The sequence below is a fragment of the Muntiacus reevesi genome, chromosome 4, assembly GCF_963930625.1.
Source record: "Muntiacus reevesi chromosome 4, mMunRee1.1, whole genome shotgun sequence".
Taxonomy (NCBI): Eukaryota; Metazoa; Chordata; class Mammalia; order Artiodactyla; family Cervidae; genus Muntiacus; species Muntiacus reevesi.
Genome location: NC_089252.1, coordinates 29146770 through 29168913, shown reverse-complemented (window position 1 = coordinate 29168913; position 22144 = coordinate 29146770). Strand labels below are relative to the sequence as shown.

General features: G+C 36.1%; 1 protein-coding gene across 1 annotated transcript in view; it reads left to right on the top strand.

The window, feature by feature from the left end:
• The window catches only part of TAF4B (TATA-box binding protein associated factor 4b), a 90376-nt gene that overhangs the window by 13818 nt on the left and 54414 nt on the right, over positions 1-22144 (top strand). Inside the window, exons 4-9 of the mRNA XM_065935140.1 lie at positions 3301-3462; positions 3565-3687; positions 5764-5853; positions 8347-8964; positions 15369-15504; positions 16208-16310. Coding sequence (XP_065791212.1) covers positions 3301-3462; positions 3565-3687; positions 5764-5853; positions 8347-8964; positions 15369-15504; positions 16208-16310 — 1232 coding nt within the window. The remainder of the gene's footprint in view (positions 1-3300; positions 3463-3564; positions 3688-5763; positions 5854-8346; positions 8965-15368; positions 15505-16207; positions 16311-22144) is intronic.

The following is a 22144-nucleotide window of genomic DNA, read 5'->3' as shown; positions in this document are numbered from 1 at the left end:
CAACAAACAGGTGGTGTCTGAGAGAGTGAGGACCTGGGGGGCAGGTGCCTGTGTTGAGAGTTTGTATGCACTGAATTTCACTGGTGAGTTTGAATGGCACTAGGCCACAGCCAGGAGGGCAGAAAGAGAACTTGTGGCAGGGACCAGCCTCATCACCCTGGCTCACCTGGTCACCTGGGCGAGGTGTTCACAGCTTCTTTTTGGGATGTTGAGGCACCAGGAAAATATGAAGTTGAAGAATTTATAAGATTATTTTATGAAAGATGTTCTCTTCTGCAGTACTTGGAGTATATAATTTCTTTTATCTTTTTGAAAAATATTCATCTTTTATTTTTGGATGTGCTGGGTGGTTCTTCGTTGCTGCATGGACTTCTCTAGTTGTGGCCAGCAGGGGCTACTCTTCATTGCAGTGCGTGGGCTTCTCGTTGAGGATCACAGGCTTTCGCAGTTGCGGCACATGGGCTCAGCAGTTGCAGCGTGCAGCCTTAGTTGCTCTGCAGGAGGTGGAATCTTCCTGGACCAGGAATCAAACCTGTGTCCCCTGCATTAGCAGGCGGATTCTTACCCACTGCACCACCAGGGAAGTCCTATCATTTTATTAAATTCTATCTATTTCTTAAAGATTTAGTACATGCAGTTGTTCCAAAATGATATATATGTGTGTTGTTTCATTCTTTTCTACCATTGCTCTTTCCATGTAGTGTGTGCATAACTTTTCTTAATTTAGACTGATGTATATTTCAAGCTGGGTCGCTCCTCAGTGGAAGCTAAGACAGTAGAAATATCAGTGAATTAGTGAATAATATCTGTGTGCACTTTGAGAGGCCAGTCAGTTCAGTTGCTCAGTCGTGTCTGACTCTTTGCGACCCCATGAACCACAGCACGCTAGGCCTCCCTCCGCATCACCAACTCCCAAAGTTTACCCAAACTCATGTCCATTGAGTTGGTGATACCATCCAACTATCTCATCGCCTGTCATCTCCTTCTTCTCCTGCCCTTAATCCTTCCCAGCATCAGGGTCTTTTCCAATGAGTCAGCTCTTCGCATCAGGTGGCCAAAGTATTGGAGTTTCAGCTTCAACATCAGTCCTTCCAATGAATACCCAGGACTGATTTCCTTTAGGATGGACTGGTTGGATCTTCTTTCAGTCCAAGGGACTCTCAAGAGTCTTCTGCAACACCACAGTTCAAAAGCATCAATTCTTTGGCACTCAGCTTTCTTTATAGTCCAACTGTCACATCCATACATGACTACTGGAAAAACCATAGCCTTGACTAGACGGACCTTTGTTGACAAAGTAATGTCTCTGCTTTTTAATATGCTATCCAGGTTAATCATAACTTTCCTTCCAAGGAGTAAGCAACTTTTAATTTCATGGCTGCAGTCACCATTTGCAGTGATTCTGGAGCCCAAAAAAATAGTCAGCCACTGTTTCCCCATCTATTTGCCATGCAGTGATGGGACCAGATGCCATGGTCTTAGTTTTCTGAATGTTAAGCTTTAAGCCAACTTTTTCACTCTCCTCTTTCACTTTCATCAAGAGGCTCTTTAGTTCTTCTTCACTTTCTGCCATAAGGGTGGTGTCATCTGCATATCTGAGGTTATGATATTTCTCCCGGCAATGTTGATTCCAGCTTGTGCTTCTTCCAACCCAGTGTTTCTCATGATGTACTCTGCATATAAGTTAAATAAGCAGGGTGACAATATACAGCCTTAAAGTACTCCTTTCCCAGTTTGGAACCAGTCTGTTGTTCCATGTCCAATTGTAACTATTGCTTCCTGACCTGCATATAGGTTTCTCAAGAGGCAGGTCAGGTGGTCTGGTATTCCCATCTCTTTCAGAATTTTCCACAGTTTATTGTGATCCCAGTTTTAGGCATTTCTTAGAAATGAGGGTCTAGAACCTGGATGACTCTGTGTAGTCTGTTAAATTTGCATACAGTTCATTTCACTGACTAGTATAAGTGATTGTTCACAATTTGTTTCACATATACCCAAGCATTTTTCTCCCCTGTCCCCTAGACATGCCTATCAGTGCCAGTGTGGTCTTGAAAAGCATGGCAATATCATTACCTGGTCTAGCATATGGAGAGTTTAATGATTAACACAGTTCATCCATTATAGCAGTGTGATTACACATAGTGTAAGGGTGGAATCATATAACTCTCCATGCCTCTTAAGAGGTACAAGTATCAGGTGAGGTACAGGTAGTAGCTATATTAGTAAGAGTTACAAAGGACAGATTTTGTGCTGGAGACAGGATAAAATATTGACAAGGAAAGTAGAAATGCTATATATGCTTCTACTCACAAAAAATAGGACTCTTCCTGAGATTTTCCTTATTTTGCTCCATAAGGAAAAGGGACAGTAGTTCCCCCGAGGAACTCCTCTCATCGGTCCTAAAGCTGAAGTTCAACATCACTTTCTTAAATATAATAGTACAGAGAATTAATGGTAGAGTACAAAACATTCACTGAAGAAGTATGTATTTACTGTCTATAAACCTAAAAAAGTTTATTAGAAAATCTCCAAAAGGATTCAGCGGAAACTGTATAGTACTTTATCTCAATATGGTTGTCTCAAATATTTATTACCCAATTTGTGATTTCTTGTATTAAACTTTTTATCCTGCAGGTGGTGCTGTAATCACTCTTCATTTAATTGAGGCTAGAAGAAACAACTGAAATTCTTTTCCATGTGAAAATAACACAATCACATAATTTTGTTATTACAAATTTCAAAGATATTACTTCTCTAATAAGTCTACATAAAAAGCAGCTTTTCCGAATATAAGATGATCAGTAGATCTCTCAGCTTTGTACTTAAATAAAAAGCAAAGTATTTCAAAATAGGAAATTGTGTATTTTCATATAAAAACTTACTATTTCACATCCTTTTTGGAGACATATTAATATACTTGAGGACTGTGCGCTTGGCACTGTTTTAAAAACAATCCCAGGATGGTAGGTACCATTGCTGTCCTTGTTTTCTTACAGATTGGAATCAAGAGATTAGCAAGATTAAGTAATTTACCTGAAGTGGATGCCTGGGTGTCAATGAAAAATAATAGGTAGTTAGTGAAAACCAGAAATGAAATGAAACCTAAAATAGGTGAGAATGAAACCCAGAGGTACTAGAATCCAGAGCTGGTAAATGATTTTACATTGCCTTAGACTAGTAGAGCATAATACAAAAGCACGGAAGTCAAGATCCATCTGTAGTCTTAAGTGTGAAATGAGGCACCCACGTGATGCACAGCATAGTAATGCGTATCTCCGTATCTACTGCTTTCAATTTCAGTCTGTGGCTGTGCCAACTAACGTGGTCACAGTTACTCCTGTAAAGCCCGTGAATACTGTAACGACCCTGACTCCTTCAAGTTTGCCAACAGCATCTGCCCCCTCAAATGAGCTCAATCTCAAAACAGAGAACTCGGCCGCTGCTCAGGCTAACCTTTCTCCGGTAAGCTCTCACTTGCATCTTACCTAAATCAAGCACGCTACACATTTTCTTGAATTCTGTTTTCTAGCCAACATTTGTGCGTGTTTGTATTTCTGCATTTAGACGATGCTAGAAAATGTGAAGAAATGTAAGAACTTCCTCGCAATGTTAATAAAACTAGCGTGTAGTGGATCCCAGTCACCGGAGATGGGGCAGAATGTGAAGAAGTTGGTAGAGCAACTTTTGGTAAGTTCGGACTCTAAAAGCTCTGTAAGAATCCATACAACTGAGGGAGGTGGGACTGGGGATCGGGATGGGGAATACATGTAACTCCATGGCTGATTCATGTCAATGTATGACAAAACCCACTTCAATATTGTAAAGTAATTAGCCTCCAACTAATAAAAATAAATGAAAAAAAAAAGAAAGAAAAAAGAATAAAAAAAATCCATACAACTGGTTTTAAATGGGGAATAAATATTTTTAAATGAATTTTATCTTAAATGGATTTTTGGATAAACTTTACTTTTGCTTCTTGAAAACTCTGTAATGATTATAAATCTTCGAGTCGTAAATCTAGGCTATCCAGCTGTTGCCCTGTATCCATGGGGGTTGGTTTTAGGACCCACTGTAGATACCAAAATCCCCGGATGCTCAAGTCCCATAGTTGACCCTCCCTGTCTGGGGGCTCCACATCCGCGATTGGACCAGTCACGGGCTGTAAATCTTACAGTACCCCATCCTTAACTGGTTGAATCTGCATATGCAAGTCTGCGCACTCGGACCGCGGGGATCCAGAGGGCAGTGTGTATTACTTTTTGTTTGCTAGTTTTGCTTCTCTTAGCCTGAAAACATCTTTAGAGAGAAGGTTGATTTGTTTTTTTTTTTTTTTTGGTCAGGTAAACTTATTTGGGGAATATTTGACCTCATGGAAAGAGATGATTGAGAAAGTATTTTGAGAGCTTTTCTCCAGGTCATTATAGGTATTGTTTATAGTCCACTGGTTTATCTTGTACCTTGAATGGATCTTTCACCCCTGTATGATTTTTGTAACAGCTCACATTTGGTCGTCTGGAAAATAACTGGTTCAGTGGGTTGTATAGATCTTCCAAATGTTGACAGATCTTTTTTAAAATATCAAAAAATCATACTTGTAATCTAACAATCCCATCAGAAAATTTTTTCAGTACAGGGAAACTATCAAATTCAGGATTATGGTTACACATTTTCCAAAATTTTAATTTTGACTTGAGAGTGCTGAGTTTTATCATTAGCAGCAAAAACTGACAGTTGTTTTCCTCACAGTGACAGGCTTGCTTCATTTGTTTTTTTCCTTTTGAGAGAATGTCTCTCAAAATACCCCAATGTGAATAACCACAGCTGGTTTGATATTCTTTCCAGTAAACGAAAAAAATAACAACAAAACACAGCTAATTCAGCTAGCAGCTCAGTGGAAACGTGCTTTTCCTTGAGTATCTTACTTTGGCCTGCTCTGTGTGTGGTTCCCAGTAGGTTACATGTAATATTTTAAAAAGTTATCTACTAAAGTGTTGAGATTTGGTATTTTACTGTTTGGTCAAAGACATTTTCAAGTGGAGCTGGTTCTGTTTTTTGTTTTTTACCATACCTGCTTTGCAATGTAGAATATGACAACTATTTAAAACTGCCAGCAGTTTTATTCAGTGTTGCTTTTGTACCATTTGTGCAAATCTCAACACAGTGAAAAAGGCCCCCAAATGATTAGTATTAATGTGAGAATAATTTAGACCTCATAGACCCCTGCAGTGTTTAGAGTCCAAAGCGGTATGGAAGGGTTCCTAAGCCCTTTGAAACAACAGCATGTATATTATTGTGGCCTTATAATAGCATTCTAAAAATACAGTCCAGTCACAATTAAAGTAATTTAAAAATTGGGAAGGCAAAGCAAAACAAAATCCAAAGCCCCCACACCAGGTAACTTTTCAGATTTCTGCCCTAAGTAATGTAGGACTCCTGTGTTTCTACTTCTTAGTTTGTTCCTAACAGACTGTGGTCTTAATACTGTCACCTTACCATTTAGCCAGCTCTCATCTCACTTTCACTTTGCTTACTGAGATCTTAAAAAATAATAATAATTGCTTCATTGTATTCTATATGAAAAAAGCATCTGTTTATTTACTTTGTAGGGGACATGAAAAAAAAAAAAACCCACCTGTATTTAATGATAGACTTTGACTTTATCATTGTTGGAAGCTTGCTATATCTCCAGTCATGAATTACACACTTTTCCTCTTGTAAAATATTTGTAGACCTGAAAGTGTCTTTCTTTTTCTTTTTCTTCAGGATGCAAAAATTGAAGCTGAAGAGTTTACTAGACAACTGTATGTTGAACTAAAGTCTTCACCTCAGCCTCACCTAGTTCCTTTCCTTAAGGTAAAGTTATGTGTTACTTTGAAGAAATGGTTTGGATTAGATTACTTTAAAGTAATTGAAAATCTGAATATTTCAGTATGACAGCAACTTAATATGAAGATTATAACAGTAGGAGAAACCTCTCAGGGCTGTTGTAATCTGTAAAGCACATTTATAATCCATATTCTTTGGATTGGAGCATGCTGGGAAAACAAAAGTAACATCTCATTCATGAATATAACTTAATGATTATATTATTTAATGCTTGTATCCTGAAAGATTCTTAACTTAAAAAAAATAGGATCTCTTCTTTGTCCTGTTGATTCTTACTGTCAGAAATAGTCAACGTTGTGGTGCCAAATTTAGTGGGAAAACTGTTACCTTTTGGGTGGGGTAAAACTATTATTTTTAAAAATTAATTTATAATGTTAGACATTCTCTTCTCTAAGATTTATTGAATTAAATAGATTTTGATGGAGAACAATATGTTTGATAACAAGAACTTTGTTTGGCAGACTGAAAAAATATGTTCCTTTTGTATATTTAGTAGCTGAAAAAGAGTTGAATTGAAAGTTATAAAGTTATTAAAGACCCAGGGTTATAGTAAACCGAAGAGTCCTCCCATCCATTTTGAAATAACAGAAGGAAGAGTTGCCTTTAGAAGAGTTTGGCATGGTTGCTAGGGGAGACAAGCGAGACTTGGTGAAGATGAAAGAAGAGTGGGAAAGGGGGTGGGGCCCCACACTTCCCTGAGGCTATTAAGATAGTAGAAATTGTCACCAGGAGGCTGATCATGTTAATTAGGAGGGTGCCAGACATCTGATCTGAACTGAGAGTGTTTTAGCCTGAGCAGACTTGGTCTGGGGAAGAGAAGATTAAAGAGTCAGCACAGTGCTGAACATCAGATAACGTTTCCAGGTAGCCCTCATGATTGAGAAGTTAGTGCTAGTTCTTCCTTAGGTGTTTCAGTGCAAAAGGTCTGTGAGCTGTAGGTGCTGTGTGTGACACTGACAGCTCTGTGTAATATGAATCTATGTTTCATACTCATTGGAGACTATAGGGGAGAAGAAGGGAATAAGTAAGTACCCACTGTGTGTTCTGTGCTTTGCTAGCTACTTATGTTTTTTTAATTTGTATTGTTTGGATTTAATTTTCCATTTCGGAGGTGAGAAAATTGTTCAAGTTAACTTTTGATTAAACACACAGGCCTAGAATTTAGCCTGACTCTAAGGCCTATAAAACACTACCTTAAAGTTATCAAATATTACCATTAAGTTTTTGCACTTTGCATCAGTTTTGTAAGGACTGCAACAAAGCCTTTTATTTTTTTCTTGAGAATAGTTTTTTTCATATCCTTGGGCACTCTGGCAGTTGGATGGTGCACTGGGATGAGGGATTTGGCATTTAAGCTTAACTCTGGCCAGATAATCAAGAGAGAATATAGCATACATATTGTTTTTATTTAACATAAATATTTTTATTGCTATTTTTTTAAGTCCTATTACTTTAGCATGTCTCTCCAATGTGTTTTTCCCAGGTCTTCTCCATCTTTGATTTCTTACTTAAATTTAATTAATCACATCAGTTCATATGTTCATGTATTTTCAAAGTAGCTTATTTTCTACCATTTTTAAAGTTTTGGAAAATAGTGTTGAGAGACTTTCTTTTCTTTGGTACTATTTATAGATATATAACTGAAAACCTTCGGTTTAAAATTTTTTCAGCCTTTTTAAATAAAAAAAGTAAAAGAAGTAACTAAAAAGAAGGAAAGAGAAGCCATAGTTCTCATTTGCTTCTTAAGTAAAGGTGGTCTGATTGAATGTAAGTATCAAAACATGGAAATCTTCCAGAACAGTTCAAGAGTTCACTAAAAGATAGCCTATAGCCTTCTCCTTTTTTATCTTTTTTTCTAACTTAAAAGCAAATAAAAATCCCAGGGATAAAAAGGGAGAACCTTCTACTTTTTAGTTTAAGCTGTTTTTATTTTTTTCAGCAAGATACAAAGAGAGACCCAAACTTTAAATCCAGTCAGAAAATACTCTAGCTCAATTAAGAAAATTGACCTTGTTTCTGTTAGTTTTATTTTCATGTAAAGACTGTTTCTATTCAGTTTGGAAGTTATTTAACAAAAACTTTTTTTTAAGATTCTGCTGTCCTGTAAACAAACTTGTAGATACTAAAGTTATGGGTGATCTATTAATGGGGTTTAGATAAATACAAATAAGTAGGATAAAGTGTTTTATTTTGCCATACTAATATTTGATACCAAATTGATACTACGGTCTAAGCTTAATACTGAGACATAATACTTATGAATTGAAAAATGAGGCACTTTGGAGCTTTATTTGTATCCTGGATATTGACAGAAGGTAAATGATTGATAACAGATTTCCTCAGCTGAAATATTGATATACTTTTTATGTTGTCGAGATACGGCACACAAAGTAGTTCTGTTTTACTAGCGCTCACTCACTCAGTTATCAGTGTTGTTGTTTTCTTCTTTCCTGTTTCTAGAAAAGTGTGATTGCCTTACGACAACTGATGCCTAATGCCCAGAGCTTTATTCAGCAGTGCGTTCAGCAGACTTCTAGCGAGGTGGTCACTACTACCTGTACCACGACATCAGCACCTTCTCCCGTGGTAACAACGGCAGCTTCCTCCATCCAGCCTGAGAAGCCTGTTGGTGGTTCGGAAGCAGCGGTGCCCGGAACTGTGTCCGTACAAACTCTGAAACCACTTGCTGGTCCAGGGGGAGCAAACACTGGAGTTGTGACACTTCACTCTGTGGGGCCGGCTGCTGTGCCTGGAGGGACCACGGCTGGCACTGTCGTGCTGCAGACTCCAAAACCTCTGGTGACCTCCCTGCAGAACACGGTGACAACAGTCTCTCTGCAGCCTGAAAAGCCGGTTGTCTCCGGCACAGCGGTGACGCTGGCGCTCCCCTCTGTACCTTTTGGAAAAACCTCAGCAGCAGCTGTTTGCCTTCCATCCGTGAAGCCTGTTCTTACTTCGGCTGGGACCACGTCTGACAAGCCCGTCCTTGGCCCTCCACTCCAAATCAAACTCGCACAGCCGGGCCCTGTGCTGGCCCAGCCAGCCGGTATCCCACAGGCAGTCAAAGTCAAACAACTAGTGAGTAACTTTTCATTTCTTCCTCAGTTTCTTCTTTAGAAAAAGTCCAACATTCTGAAAACTGGCAAGACTAGTAAAGTCAACCCCTGTGTACCCTTGACCACAGTGGGTGAGTTGGTAACGTTGGAACATGTTGTCTTTGTCTCCTTCCCTTCTAATCACAGGCACAAACACATACATAATTTTTTTCCTGAACCATTTAAGAGTTGTTTGCAGAAACTGTGACTTTGCACCATTAAATACTGTGTATCTCTTAAGAAAAAGGGTTTCTTTTTCTTTGCATTAACTGCAACATACTCTCATTCATGGGAAGTTAATACAGGCACAATATTTTCTTTGTTGTCCCAACAAGTTCCTTTATAGCTAGTTTGCTTCCTGATGTTGTTTCTAGTAAAGAATTGCATATTACCCTTGTCATTTTTTTTTTCCAGACTCCCATAGTCTAGAACAGTTCTCAACCTTTTGTGGTTGTTCATTGTGTTGTAATAATTTTAAGTGCTTGGGGCTAGTTGTTTTTCAGAATATCCTTTTGTGTAATCGTTTCCTCAAGATTAGATTCAGATTAAATATTTTTGGTAGGCTTGTTATTAGTACATAGGTGATGTTATGATAACATTTCTTTTAAAATTGCTAAGGAGAGAAGGTGACGATGAGGGGAGCAGATGAGTAAGAAGTGGTGTTTTCTCCTGAACTCTGTAAGTTGGGAAGTTCTTGGGTAAAAGAACTTGAGTGAAATCTGCTCTGTTTATCTCTTCATGTTTAGATAAACCTTACTCAAGACAAGTTTTATCAGGAGACTGAAAGTACTGTTAAGCTGTGGGAGACAGTACATGGTGAATTAATTGAAAATTATGTTTTTTAAATAAAGTTCTCACCTACCTTATCCTATAACAGAACTAACTGTTCTTTTTTGATTTTTGGTGATTGCACTTGTTCTTTATAAACCTCCATGTTAACGGCTATGTTTTGAGTCTCTCTGTTTTAGTGTTTTCTGCTTTTTTGGAGTATTAAAATTAAGTAAACTTCCCATCCTTGTTTATGTGATCAGAACAAAACATTAGTATCTGTGGATGATGGTCTTTGAGGCAGAGGGCAAACCTTAGGTATAGAATGAAGGTGTAGAATGAAAGAGGAAAGGTCAGTTTGGACAGTAGTCAGACTCTTAATTTTTTTTTTTCATCCCTTCCTACTCTGGCTCTGATTTTCAAGTGGAAAAATGTACCTGCCTCATGGTGTTTCTCTTGGGTGTCTGAATTTAATCTAAGAGATAAAACCTTTAGAAGCAGTGATTCTTAAACATTTGTCTGAACATCCAGGTTTGGGAGGTGCTGGAACCGTAAATGCCCCTGTGGAAGGTTGTTTTTGGTAACACTGAAGAGAATGAAGACCCTAAATGCCCCAGTGGAAGGTCGCTTTTGGTAACACTGGAGAGAATGGAGATCCTCTTTATGTGTCATAGCTGATTCTTGAATCAGTGCTCATTCTTATTGAAAATCTGTAGCGTATCCACCCCTAAATGAAATAACACTTCATAGCTACATAGAGTTTTAAAAACATACCTTGTATGCAGTATGGATTTTGAAATAATTTTGTTGAAGGTAAGACGGGGAAAACTAAGAATCTCAGAATTTTAAGGGAACAGTCTGCTGACACTCAAGCAATAGATCTCAAAGTAGAATACATTGTCTTCCCCATTAAATTATGGTGCTCTTGGCAAGAACTTCTAGGTTTCTAGAATGTCTTGAAACAGAAAACTGTCAGGTAATAATATCTTGTGGCCTCCAAAGTGACTCAGTGGTAAAGAGTCCACCTGCCATGCTGGAGGCACAGGTTCAATACCTGGGTCAGGAAGATCTCCTGGAGAAGGAAAGGACAACTCACTCCAGTATTCTTGCCTGGGAAATCCCATGGACAGAGGAGCCTGGCAGGCTACAGTCCATGGGGTCACCAAGAGTTGGACATGACTTAGCAACTAAGCAACAATAATATCTTGACAGCATTTACACTTCATAAGCTTGACTTGTTATACATTAGAAACTATTTCAATCAAGAAAAAACAAAATCCATTGGTAAATTTCAGGGATTTTTAAACTTCTACTTTGATTCTTAAGAGAATGGAAATGATTCAGTTTTCTTATGAATTCTGCTTTCTTGTTTGACCTTTGTTTCCATTTTAATCAATAGATTTAATGTCAGTATTATTCCTGCCTTACTGTTTAAAACAGCAAAATCCAGAGCAGCTAGACTCTGAAGATGCATTGTAATCTGTTTTACAGCAGATTTTTACCTGGGGCATAAAACAGCATAAGCTGTTCTATATGGTAATGCCACAGAGAGGATTGAACTTGAATGCTCTTTCAAATCAACTAATTTAGAACATTAGTATTACTTAGGTTGGAAATAGTATTACTCAGGTAGTTTAAGAATATCATCAGTGAGTTCATTACAAACTAGTCCAATTTAGTCCTAGGTTGAAACGAGGAGGATGACACTTAGCGTGCTAGAAACAAGATGGTATTCAATGCAGCTTATAAGAAACATGATGAATAATTATTTAAAATGTGAGAATTGCCACACTGGATCAAATCTGTGGTCCATAAAACTCAGGATGCAGTCTCCAGTAATGGTCTGAACAATGCAAGTGTGACTGTATTGTTCAGTGTCAGGTGTAAAAGTTTGTGTGGTTTATTTCCTTTAATAATCATGAATTTAAAAATTCCCATTAGTACTTTATCCTTTTCTAGCTTGTACAGATTTTTCTGAAGAATTCTATAGGTTTTCTTCCTTTTTGATAAGATGTTTTAAATGTCACACTTTTAAGTTACAAGAAGCTTCTTAACCTACCATTGCAGAGCTTAGTTTTATCATAGATATTTCCCTTATTTCAGATGTATATTTCCCCAGGTGACTGTATTACTTGCATTTCTTTCTTAACAGAATTGTAGACATTTGATAAATAAGTGGCCAAGTACATTCAACAAATCATTGTCCAACTACTATTGTTTTGTGGATATAAGAGGAAAACAACTAATTAGTACATTATTAATGTGGTAATTTTCATTTTTATTATACTGAAGTGAAACTGATCTCCTAAAGTAAATTAACCCAGAATATTAGGAAAGATTTGTTGTTGTTGAATAGGATTTTTGTCCCATAACTAACTAATTGTTTTGAAGGAGAACCATAATGAGTAGGAAACAAAATAAGAAAAGGATTATTGTTTTGTTGAGTCAAATGATTCACTCTCAGTTTCTTATTGGACTGACCTAGATCTAGACTTGAGTAATCAGTTTGTGGGTTTGGGTTTTTTTTCCCCTTTTTTTGCATGCTGTTAGAAGAGTGAGAGAAGAAGTAGAATTCAGTTGTCGATTGTAACACCACTAAGATAGGACTAATGAAAGACTGGGTGAAGAGGCTGAGTCCAGATAAGGCCTGCTGCCCTTTATTTGCCATATATAATTAGGAATTGCATAGGAAAATCTTCATGGGCTATAATGTGGTCAGAGTTTACATAACAATAGTCAACATAGGTTGATTAATGCCAGCTCATTTAAATTTACTTGAAGAATATATGTTTTTTTAGGTTTTATTTTGATACGGGGGCATCAGAACTCATGGAAAATAAACTATTGAAACTATATTTACAGTGTATATGTTGTCTTATTTTTGCCTTATTCAAGAAAATGTTTTATTATGAAAATTTCCAAACATAGCAAAGTTGACGTTTATCATGAACACTGTATACCAACCACCTAGATTCTGCTGTTTATAGTTACTCTACTTGATTTATCCATTCATCAATTATCTTAATTTTTGATACATTTCAAAGGCTTCTTCCTGAAAATATTTTGATATTAATGTGCATATCATTAACTGCCAATCAGTATTTCTTTACTCTTTTTCTTGTTTTTAGCTAAAACGTATATACTATGACATGCACAAATTTTAAATCTGTCATTGGATAAATTCTGACAATGCTTAAAAGTGAAAGTGTTAGTCTAGTGGCTTAGTTCATGTCCAACTCTTCAAGAGTCCATAAACTGTAGTCCTCCAGGCTCCTCTGTCCATGGAATTCTCCAGACAAGAATACTGGGGTGGGTTGCCATTCCCTTCTCCAGGGGATCTTCCTGACCCAGGGATCATAACCAGGTCTCCCCCATTGCAGGCAGATTCTTTACCCCCAGAGCCACAAGGGAAGCCCCTTGATGATGCTTACCTCTGTAACTCAAGTCTGCTTTTCAAGATATAGAATGTTACCGTCACCTTGAAGTTTCCTTCTCTCCCTTCCCAGTCTGTCTCTACCTGCATACCTCCAGAACCACTGACTCTTCTAATAATAGCTCTTTGTTTTGCTTGCCAAGTAGGAGCAGATCTATCATCCTTGGACCAATTTCCATCTCTCTTAATAATTGGTCTCTGTTATATGCCTTATATTATAGTCTAAAACTGTACTTTCTTCGAAAGAACACTGCTGCTGAGTTGTTTTATATTTTCTCACTAGTGGTATTTTATTTTGTTCAGCAAGTGTGCAGGAATATGCTGCACATATGCTTCCAAGTGTTACAGTCATTAGGAGGAGGAATGATGGGGATCCAGGATTGTTAAATCAGTGTACGCATTTGCCTCCTGCCATGTACATGAACTTGCACTGGATTGGGCCTAGACTGGGCCATTCACAGCCCTGGTCTTGGAGCCCATGTGAAGGCTCACCTCCCTACTTGTTCTGTGTCAGGGTCACATGCTGATGCTGGGTTCCTTTGGCCTTCCTACCCCATGCCTCCTGGCTGGTCCCCTAGAGGCCTGGAGCCTCCATTCACCTTAGGGACCAGCCTCTATGCTGTAGTTATCATCATTATATATAGAGAGAGAAAGAAAGAGAAAGTATCAAAAGTGGTTTGAAAACTAACTCCAATTTCTAATAACATTTTATTACTACCTTTCATAATCAAAATATGAAAACAATACCAAATAAAAGATAGCAGGGAAGAAAATAAACAATAGGGAGATAAGTCAGAGTTGCTAGGAGTATTTGTTTTGTTTTGAGTTTTCATCTGAATGCATAAGTGGGACTCTGAATGTATATTACTTTGTAGAATTTAAATCTGATTCCTAGAACTTTAGGATACAGAAGTGTGATCTCAACTGAAGTACATAATTGTTTTCAAGAGTTCTTTCTCTCTTTCAAGAGTCAGTTCTCATAGAATCATGACAATCGATTATTCCAACTTGTATTTCTCCTCTAGGGGCATTAGTTCCTATATGATTATTTACTGGGACATTTTGGATTTCTTATAAGTTACTTTTGTTTAGTAATATGCACTAAATTTAATTTTATTTGTAAAAGAATATAGAATAAATTATGGGCTTCTCTGGTGATTCAGACAATAAAGAATCCGCCTTCTATGAAGGAGACCTGGGTTCAATCCCCAGGTTGGGAAGATCCCCTGGAGGAGGGCATGGAACCCACTCCAGTATTCTTGCCTGGAGAGTCCCCACAGACAGAAGAGCCTGGTGAACTGCAGTCCATGGGGTTGCAAAAGAGTTGGACACAACTGAGCAATTAAGCCCAGCATATAGAATAAATTAACTAACCTGCAGAATTCTGTTATGAAACTAGATCATTTATATTAGCCATATATGAGTTTGAGGACTTAAAAATAGTTCACTATGAATAGCTGGCTCAAATACATAGTGACTGTTTTTTTTTCTTTGAGGTAAAAGAATGAAACTCTACTATTCTGTTTTTTTCTTCTTTGAAGCTAAAAATAAGGCTCTGCTATTACTTTAATTTCTCTTATTTTATCCCCAACCCTCACCCTGTGGATTTCTTGCACTGTTATCTTGGAGAATGCCTTTAGCATTGCTATCTTTCAGATACTTTTAAAAAACAACTGTTTGAAAGTCATTATCTTTTAGAGGTATATTTTGAAATATTTATGGATTAAAAGATATACCTGAGATTTGCTTTAAGATAATTGAGAGTGGGGAGAAGTGGGTAGGGATAGAGATGAATTAATCATTGCTGAAGCTGGGTAATAATGGTATAGGGGTTTTCATTTTTTTGTTGTTGTTGTTCCCTCTGCTTTTGTATGTCTTTGAAATTTTCCATAGTAAGTTAAAAGGATGAAAATAAGATCTATTTGGAGATTTAAATTGTGCCATGTGTAAGTTTGAATTCCACTCTGAAAGTTACAGTGTGAGATTATCATGGTTTTCACTTTTGAGCTAGGTAAATTTATCACATACAAATTTAAACTTTTAAGTAAACTTTCTTGTGATGCTAAGGTAAAGGTATGTATGCTTAAATGAGGACAATCATTTGTTCTCTTGTTACAGTTGTAGTTTTGTTCTTTTCTAAAGCAGGTCTAGTTGAAGGACTATGTTAATAGTTCTCATTGTTTCAGGTAGTCCAGCAGCCTTCAGGAGGTCTTGCAAAACAAGTGACCACTCTTACCCATTCCCCAGCATTGACCATCCAGAAACCTGGACAGAAGAAGGTGGCAGTGAGCACTACAATACCTCCCAGTCAGTTTTCCCAAGGTAGATTATAACTAGTCTCTGCCCTGTCATGTTGGATTTGGAACATGATGGGTTTCTGTACTTTTTTTTTTTCCACCATTATATTCAGAGAAGAGAGATTTCTTTTAAGTTGAGACCTATGAGAGAAGACTGAAAAATAGCTTAATATTATATTCTTTGTACATAGCCACTTTTTAGGGATGTATGTTCTTTTAGATTAAATCAACACCATTCATGGTATTTTGTAACTAGATAAAATAATCTACTAGTAAATACAGTACTTTTTTTTTTACATAAATTTTGCTATTGCCTTATTTATTTTATTAAAATTGTGCTTTTTTTCTCTACCTTTGGAAGTCAGTCTTACAAATGATGAGAGTCTTTATGTATTTTTAAAATACACCAATACAAAAAATATAGTATAACATGTTTCTTATCTTCATAGTATTTTTCATAGTATTCTTCATAGTATTTTTGTAATGCTGGTAATTCTCTAGACAATTTGGGGAACATATAAAAAGAAATGGAGAGGTCTTGATTTTGTGATTTCTTGTGCAGGGAATAAATTAATTGTAATATTTGAATTTAAATATAGTTCTAGAAAGTTTTGAAATTTTCTTTGATTATTCTATATGCATTGAAAATAGCTATTGTCCTGAATTTTTTCCTGATGTGTGATTGCTTTTTTTTATTTTACTTTTTCTGTCTTCTTTTGTTTTTATAGCTTCCATTCTAAAGCAAATTACTCTTCCAGGAAATAAAATTCTGTCACTTCAATCATCTGTTCAGAAAAACAAAATAAAAGAGAATGGAACAATATCCTTCAGGTAAAGAAATTCAATGATCAAAATTTTGTCTGATTTAAGAAATTAATATTCTTTTTAAAAACACAAAAGAGATGACAATACTTATATAAAATAAATTTAATGATGCCTTTTGAAAAAGCTAACAGTGCTTTATTGAATATAATTTATAAGTAGTAAAGTGCACAGATCTTAAGTGTAGATCTCAATGAATTTTGACAAACATATACCTGTGTAATCTTAATTCAGACCAAGATACTAAACATATCCATCATCTTTATGCTCCTTTCAAATCAATTACTTCCAACCTTGCCTCTGGCAGCCACTGTTCTTATGTCCATCACCATAGATCATTTTTGTCCATTCTTGAGCTTTACATAAATGGAAAATTAGATTATATACTCTTTTGCATTTGATTTTTTTCACTCAACATGTGTTTGAGATTCATCTACATCATTTTGATTACTATAAGGTTGCTATTTTGTTCTGGTAAGCAATATTCATTATCTGAATGTAAATTTGGTTATTTGTTTTCCTGTTGATGGACATTGAGTTGTTCCTAGTTTTTAAATGATTCTATAAAGTTGCTGTAAACATTTCCATACAGATTTTTATGTGAACATAGGTTTCATTTCTCTGTAGTTAACATCTAAGAGTAGTATTGTGGGGTCACTAGGTAAGTATGTGTTTTACTATTTAAGAAGCTATCAAACTGTTTATCAAAGGGACTGTACCATTTTTCATTTCCACCAGCAATGAGGAGACTTCCACTCCAATTTTAGTACTTGTTATTGCCAATTCTTTTGACTTTTACCATTCTAAGTATACAGTGGTTATTGTCACTCTCATTTTAGTTTATATTTTCCTAAAGACTTAAGATGTTGAACATCTGTTCTTGTGCTTATTTGGTATTCTTAACACTACCTTCTTTGGTGAAGTAATCTTTTGCCCATTTTTCTTTTGAGTTGTTTGTTTTCTGTGACTGCGTTTTTAGAGTTCTTTATATATGTTCAAGATCCAAGTCATTCTCTTACCAGTGTCTTTCACAGAGCAAAAGTTTTTAATTTTGCTGAAGCCCAGTTCATTAATTTTTTCTCTTGCAGATTATGCTTCTCATGTTTTATATAAGAAATGTTTGTGTAACCAAAGGTTATAGAAATTTTCTCCTGTTCTTTGTTCTAAAAGTTTTACAGTTTTATGTTTGTCCTTCTTGGATTGATACTTTTTAAAATTCACCAGTTGCTTACTTAAAAATCTGTGTGTGGATATTCTATTTTCTTCTTTATATGCTCCCATTTTTAGTTGCATTATTTGTCACAGTATGTAAGCATTTGTACGTTAATCCCCCCTCCTCATCCCCACCAATACTTTAGTTGTAGTTCTGCTTTTATATTAAAATGCTCACCTTCAGTCTGTTCTCTGGAGTTTTCTCAGTCATCTGTTGTTTGGATGAAATTAATTGAATGTGGTCCATGCTTTGATCTACCAGGACACCTCTTTAGTATTTTTTGACTTGGGATGTACTTAGTCTTCCTGCCAGTGGTATATTTCATCCTTTATTCTGCCACTAGTTCTCTGGTCTCTCTCCTGCAATTTTTATTCAGTCTGCTTTTGCCCAAAACCTCTTGAGATAGGGTGAGTGAGTTGAGGAATCAGTCGCCATTGGACAAGAAAGTGTGCACTGGAAATTGTTGTTTTGCTTTTTCATTTATTCTTGTTTTGAAGTTTGGATATTCTTAGTCTTCAGGTTGTGCTGAGGCTGTGGTGTGTGTTGTTCTGTATTGCTTGGGGGAAGTAAATATTGGAAGATGATGACCTAGGCAGTCATCATTGTCTTCCAATGCAGTGAGTTTTGACAAAAGACTAAATTCATGTACCAAGTACTTCAGTCAAGATACATAGAATATTTTCGATACCCTGAAAGCCTCCTTTGTGATACTTCCCAGCCAGTCCCCTCATTATACCTTAGGCAACCACTAACTGGCTTCTTATCATTGTTGATTTTTCTTTCCTGGGTTTTAAATAAGTAGAATTGTATAATTTGTATTTTTCGCTTGGTTTCCTTTGCTCAGCATAATGTATTTGATATACATCCAGTGTTGTTGCATGTATTAGTAATTTGTTGCCTTTCATTGCTGAGTAGTATTCCACTGTATGGTGCACTGTGGTTGTTTGCACTGAATTGTTTATCTCTTTAGCCATTGGTGGATATTCAGATCGTTTCATGTTTTTGGCTATTGTGAGTAAGAATGTTAGAAACAGCTGTATCCAAGTCTTTGTATGGATATAAGTTTTCCCTTGTGTAAATATATGAGCAAAATTGCTGAATTCATTTAGTAGGTTTATGTTTAACTTTATAAGAAGCTGCCAATCTGTTTTCCTATGTGGTTGCACCACTACAGTCCTACCACAAAGTATAAGAATTTGTTCCAGTTGTTCTATATCCTTGCTCAGTGGATGGGTAAATCAGGTTAGAACTGACAGCCCGCTGAGTCTGCTTTACTCCAGAGAAGATCTGTGACTGTGTCTCACAGGAACCAGGGAGGATTTGGCCCCACGTAGCACCTGCTCTGGAAAACCTGACTTAGTGTCTCCACTCTAACAGAGGCCGGGAAACTAGTGCCAGCCTCAGGCATTTGCCCTCGAGGCAGTTCTAGCTTTAGAGTGTACTCAGTGCTTATTTTTACTGATACTTTTTGACAACTTCTGTGCGCCCAACATTGGAATGAAAAAGTCTTAAACTTGTCTAAATTAGAATGCCATATAATTTCTCCTGGGTACATCTAGTCCACTTAATGCCTGATGCAGAAGTGTCACCATTAGCAGATTTTAAATCACAAAACTAGCTTTGTCAGTCTCCTCCTTTATAACTTTTGACTTTTGCATTATTCTAAGAAATCTTTTCCTATCCTGAGCTTATAATGATGAGCTTGTGTATTTTCTTCCAGAATATCTATGCACACTCCATCTATGCAGTAGACCTTTACAAAATCAGCAGTAGAGCTTGATTCTGTCTTTGTAAATAACCGAAGCAGAAATAACCTTTTCCTGGCTGGGTTGCTTACATCAACAATAGCTACTGAAGATTTCATCATCTTTACTTTCCTGATATGAAATGCTACTTTACCTTTCAGTAAATCCCCATTTGTTCGAGGGTATATTTCTAAAATTTCATTTTACTGCTGTTTTTGTTTTATTTCTATGTTAATATTTTTGCATTTTCATTTCTCTTTCATTATTTTTATATCTGGATAAATTCTCTATTCCTTTCTTATCAAAAATGTCTTGACTTGTTCTTCTTCTACATATAAATTTCAAAATCAGCGGGGCAGTTTTTTTAAAATTTTTTCCTGAGATTACCTTGAACCATAGTTATATTTATTAGAGTTCAGTAAGGTTGTAACTGACAGAAAAACTGAAGAATAGTGGCATAAGCAAGATAAGATTCTTTACCACATTTAGGAAAACTGGAAGTAGGCAGACCATTACAGGTACAGCATTCTCTTGGTGTTAGGGACCGAGGAGTTTTGCTCCCTTCCTTTTGGTTCCTCATACATACTAGTCAGGCCCGCTGTACAGTTTTTAGATGTGGTTATTTCCTGCATTTTCTTTCCCCATCTTCATATGGACCAATCCAGTTTAAAAGCTTCTATTTATAAGTTATTATTAATATTTCAGTTTAAAAGTTATCTGACTAAAGAGTCTTTGCTTGGCCAACCCTGTAAAGTAGCTTTTTCAGTCACATCTGCTGTCTTGAAGCACTTATCTAAAGTTACTCTATTTATTTGTTTACCCTTCTTTATACTCCCCAATCTCTCTGAGAGTTTGTTGTGACTTTACCATTGTGTACTTAATGTGTAGAAAAATGCCTTGTTCATAATAAGCATTCGGAAATTTGTTGAAATTATGAATTTCAAAAAAGAACAGGAATATCTATAATCTTAGATATAATCTATTTTTAAGATAAGTTTTATTTTAGCTCTAATATGCACTTTTCATTTTTGTATAATATGTTCTAGTTATTTGGGTCGTATGTGACTTTATGCATATCTTTTTATAGTGATGTCTTTTTTGTTAAGTTTGCTCTCTCAGATACGTAGTATTAATATCACTTCATTTACTGTTGAGGTGAGAGACTCTATTTAGGTAGGAGGATGTAATAGTGTATGGCATTAGAGCTTGTCTTGACTTAACTGGATGAGGTTAATAGCAGAGTGATATCCTTCTGTATTTTCAAAACTACTTAAGTGAAAAGAAAATTTTTGTGACTTTTTCCCTGCATAAATCATATTTTCTATTGTGCTTGTCGGTACATCTGGGATGAATAAGGGAAGCTATATAGTGTTTAAACACCAGAGGGTGCCAGAGATTCGTGTTTTATTCTTTATATTTCAGAATCAGAAGTGACAAATATTACAGTACCTCTGCATGTTTGTGTAGTTAATTTTATTTAAACTGGAAACTGGAAATTTGATGATTATAAGGAGTTACTGTTGATTTTTTTGAAGAGGTGATACTGTCTTATGATAAAAGTTTTTCTTTAGAATCCTTATATTTTAGAGAGAGAATAAAATATTTGTGAATGGATATTATATATATGTGGATATTTATGTATACATGTATAACTTAAGATGCATTATAACACCTAGAGGTTAAGTGGTTTTTTTTAAAATTTGCCTTAAAAGACACATAGAAAAAAACATAGGACAAGGTTACATACTATTTGTACAGATATTACCCCACCAACTTTAATGTCCCATTTTCTTCTTATTGCAGGAATCAGATTCTCTAGTGTAGGTTAAACATGTGCTCTATCTTGATTCATATGTAGTTAATTGTTTTATTATGTATTTATACATAGTAACAGATGGTTAATCATTCCAAGGAAGGACTTAGAAAACTGTCTCTGGTAATAAAATCTTGGAAGGACAGGAGACAGAAGAAACACCCTTTTGAGCTGTGCAAATTAATTCTAAATCTAGGGTTAAATTCAACAAAAAAAAGTCTTGGAGGAGTTGCCTTTATGCTAATTCTTGTTAGACATTAGGTTCTTAAATATTCCTCGCAGCAAAATTACATGAATGAAAACTTAGAGATGTGATTGTGAAAGCTTGCAAAATTATTAGCCAGATTTTATTATAGTAAAATGCTATTTAGGAAAAATTATCTTTGTGCTTACATGCAGAATGAACTGGGAAGGAATATACTCTGAAGTAGTTCTTAAAGTCACTAAAGTTTGAGAAATACTGCATTATCCTATCCTATGTTTCTTAAAAAGAAGAAAGATGATTTCCCATGGGGAAAAATACCTTTGAAAAAGCATAAAAGGAGAGTAAGCAGGATGTTGTGTGAGTTTATATACTGGCTGTGGTAGGTAACACAGAGATTATGCTCAAAGGTGATGAGACAAGAATATTGAAGGTAAACTTATTTTACCAGGGATTAGTAACCTAAAGGAAGAACTTGATCTTCTTAAAATAAAAAGAAATGTACCTCAGAAGTTCAAAAGTTGTAGTAATTGGACAGACACTTTAAAATTATGAAAACAAACTAACATTTCCAAAGTAGACAATTGAAGTCGATCTGGAATATTGCATGGGGCATTGACAGCTGAAAGATAATAAAGCAAAAGGAGCTGAAGACTAGAACAAGAAAGGGAGAATAGCCTGAGAAAGCCCAGGGTCGGTAGGAGCTATTTGATGGTGAGAAATGGGAGGGAAGAGTGTGCTAAGTTAAGGTCATTACCTGGAAGACCTTGAATATCAAGTTGAGTTTATGGGATCATGAAATGTTTTGTAACCGGAAAGTAATGTGATTTTTTTCTACTAGAGAAGAGTTAGTTTGATGCTATTAAGATC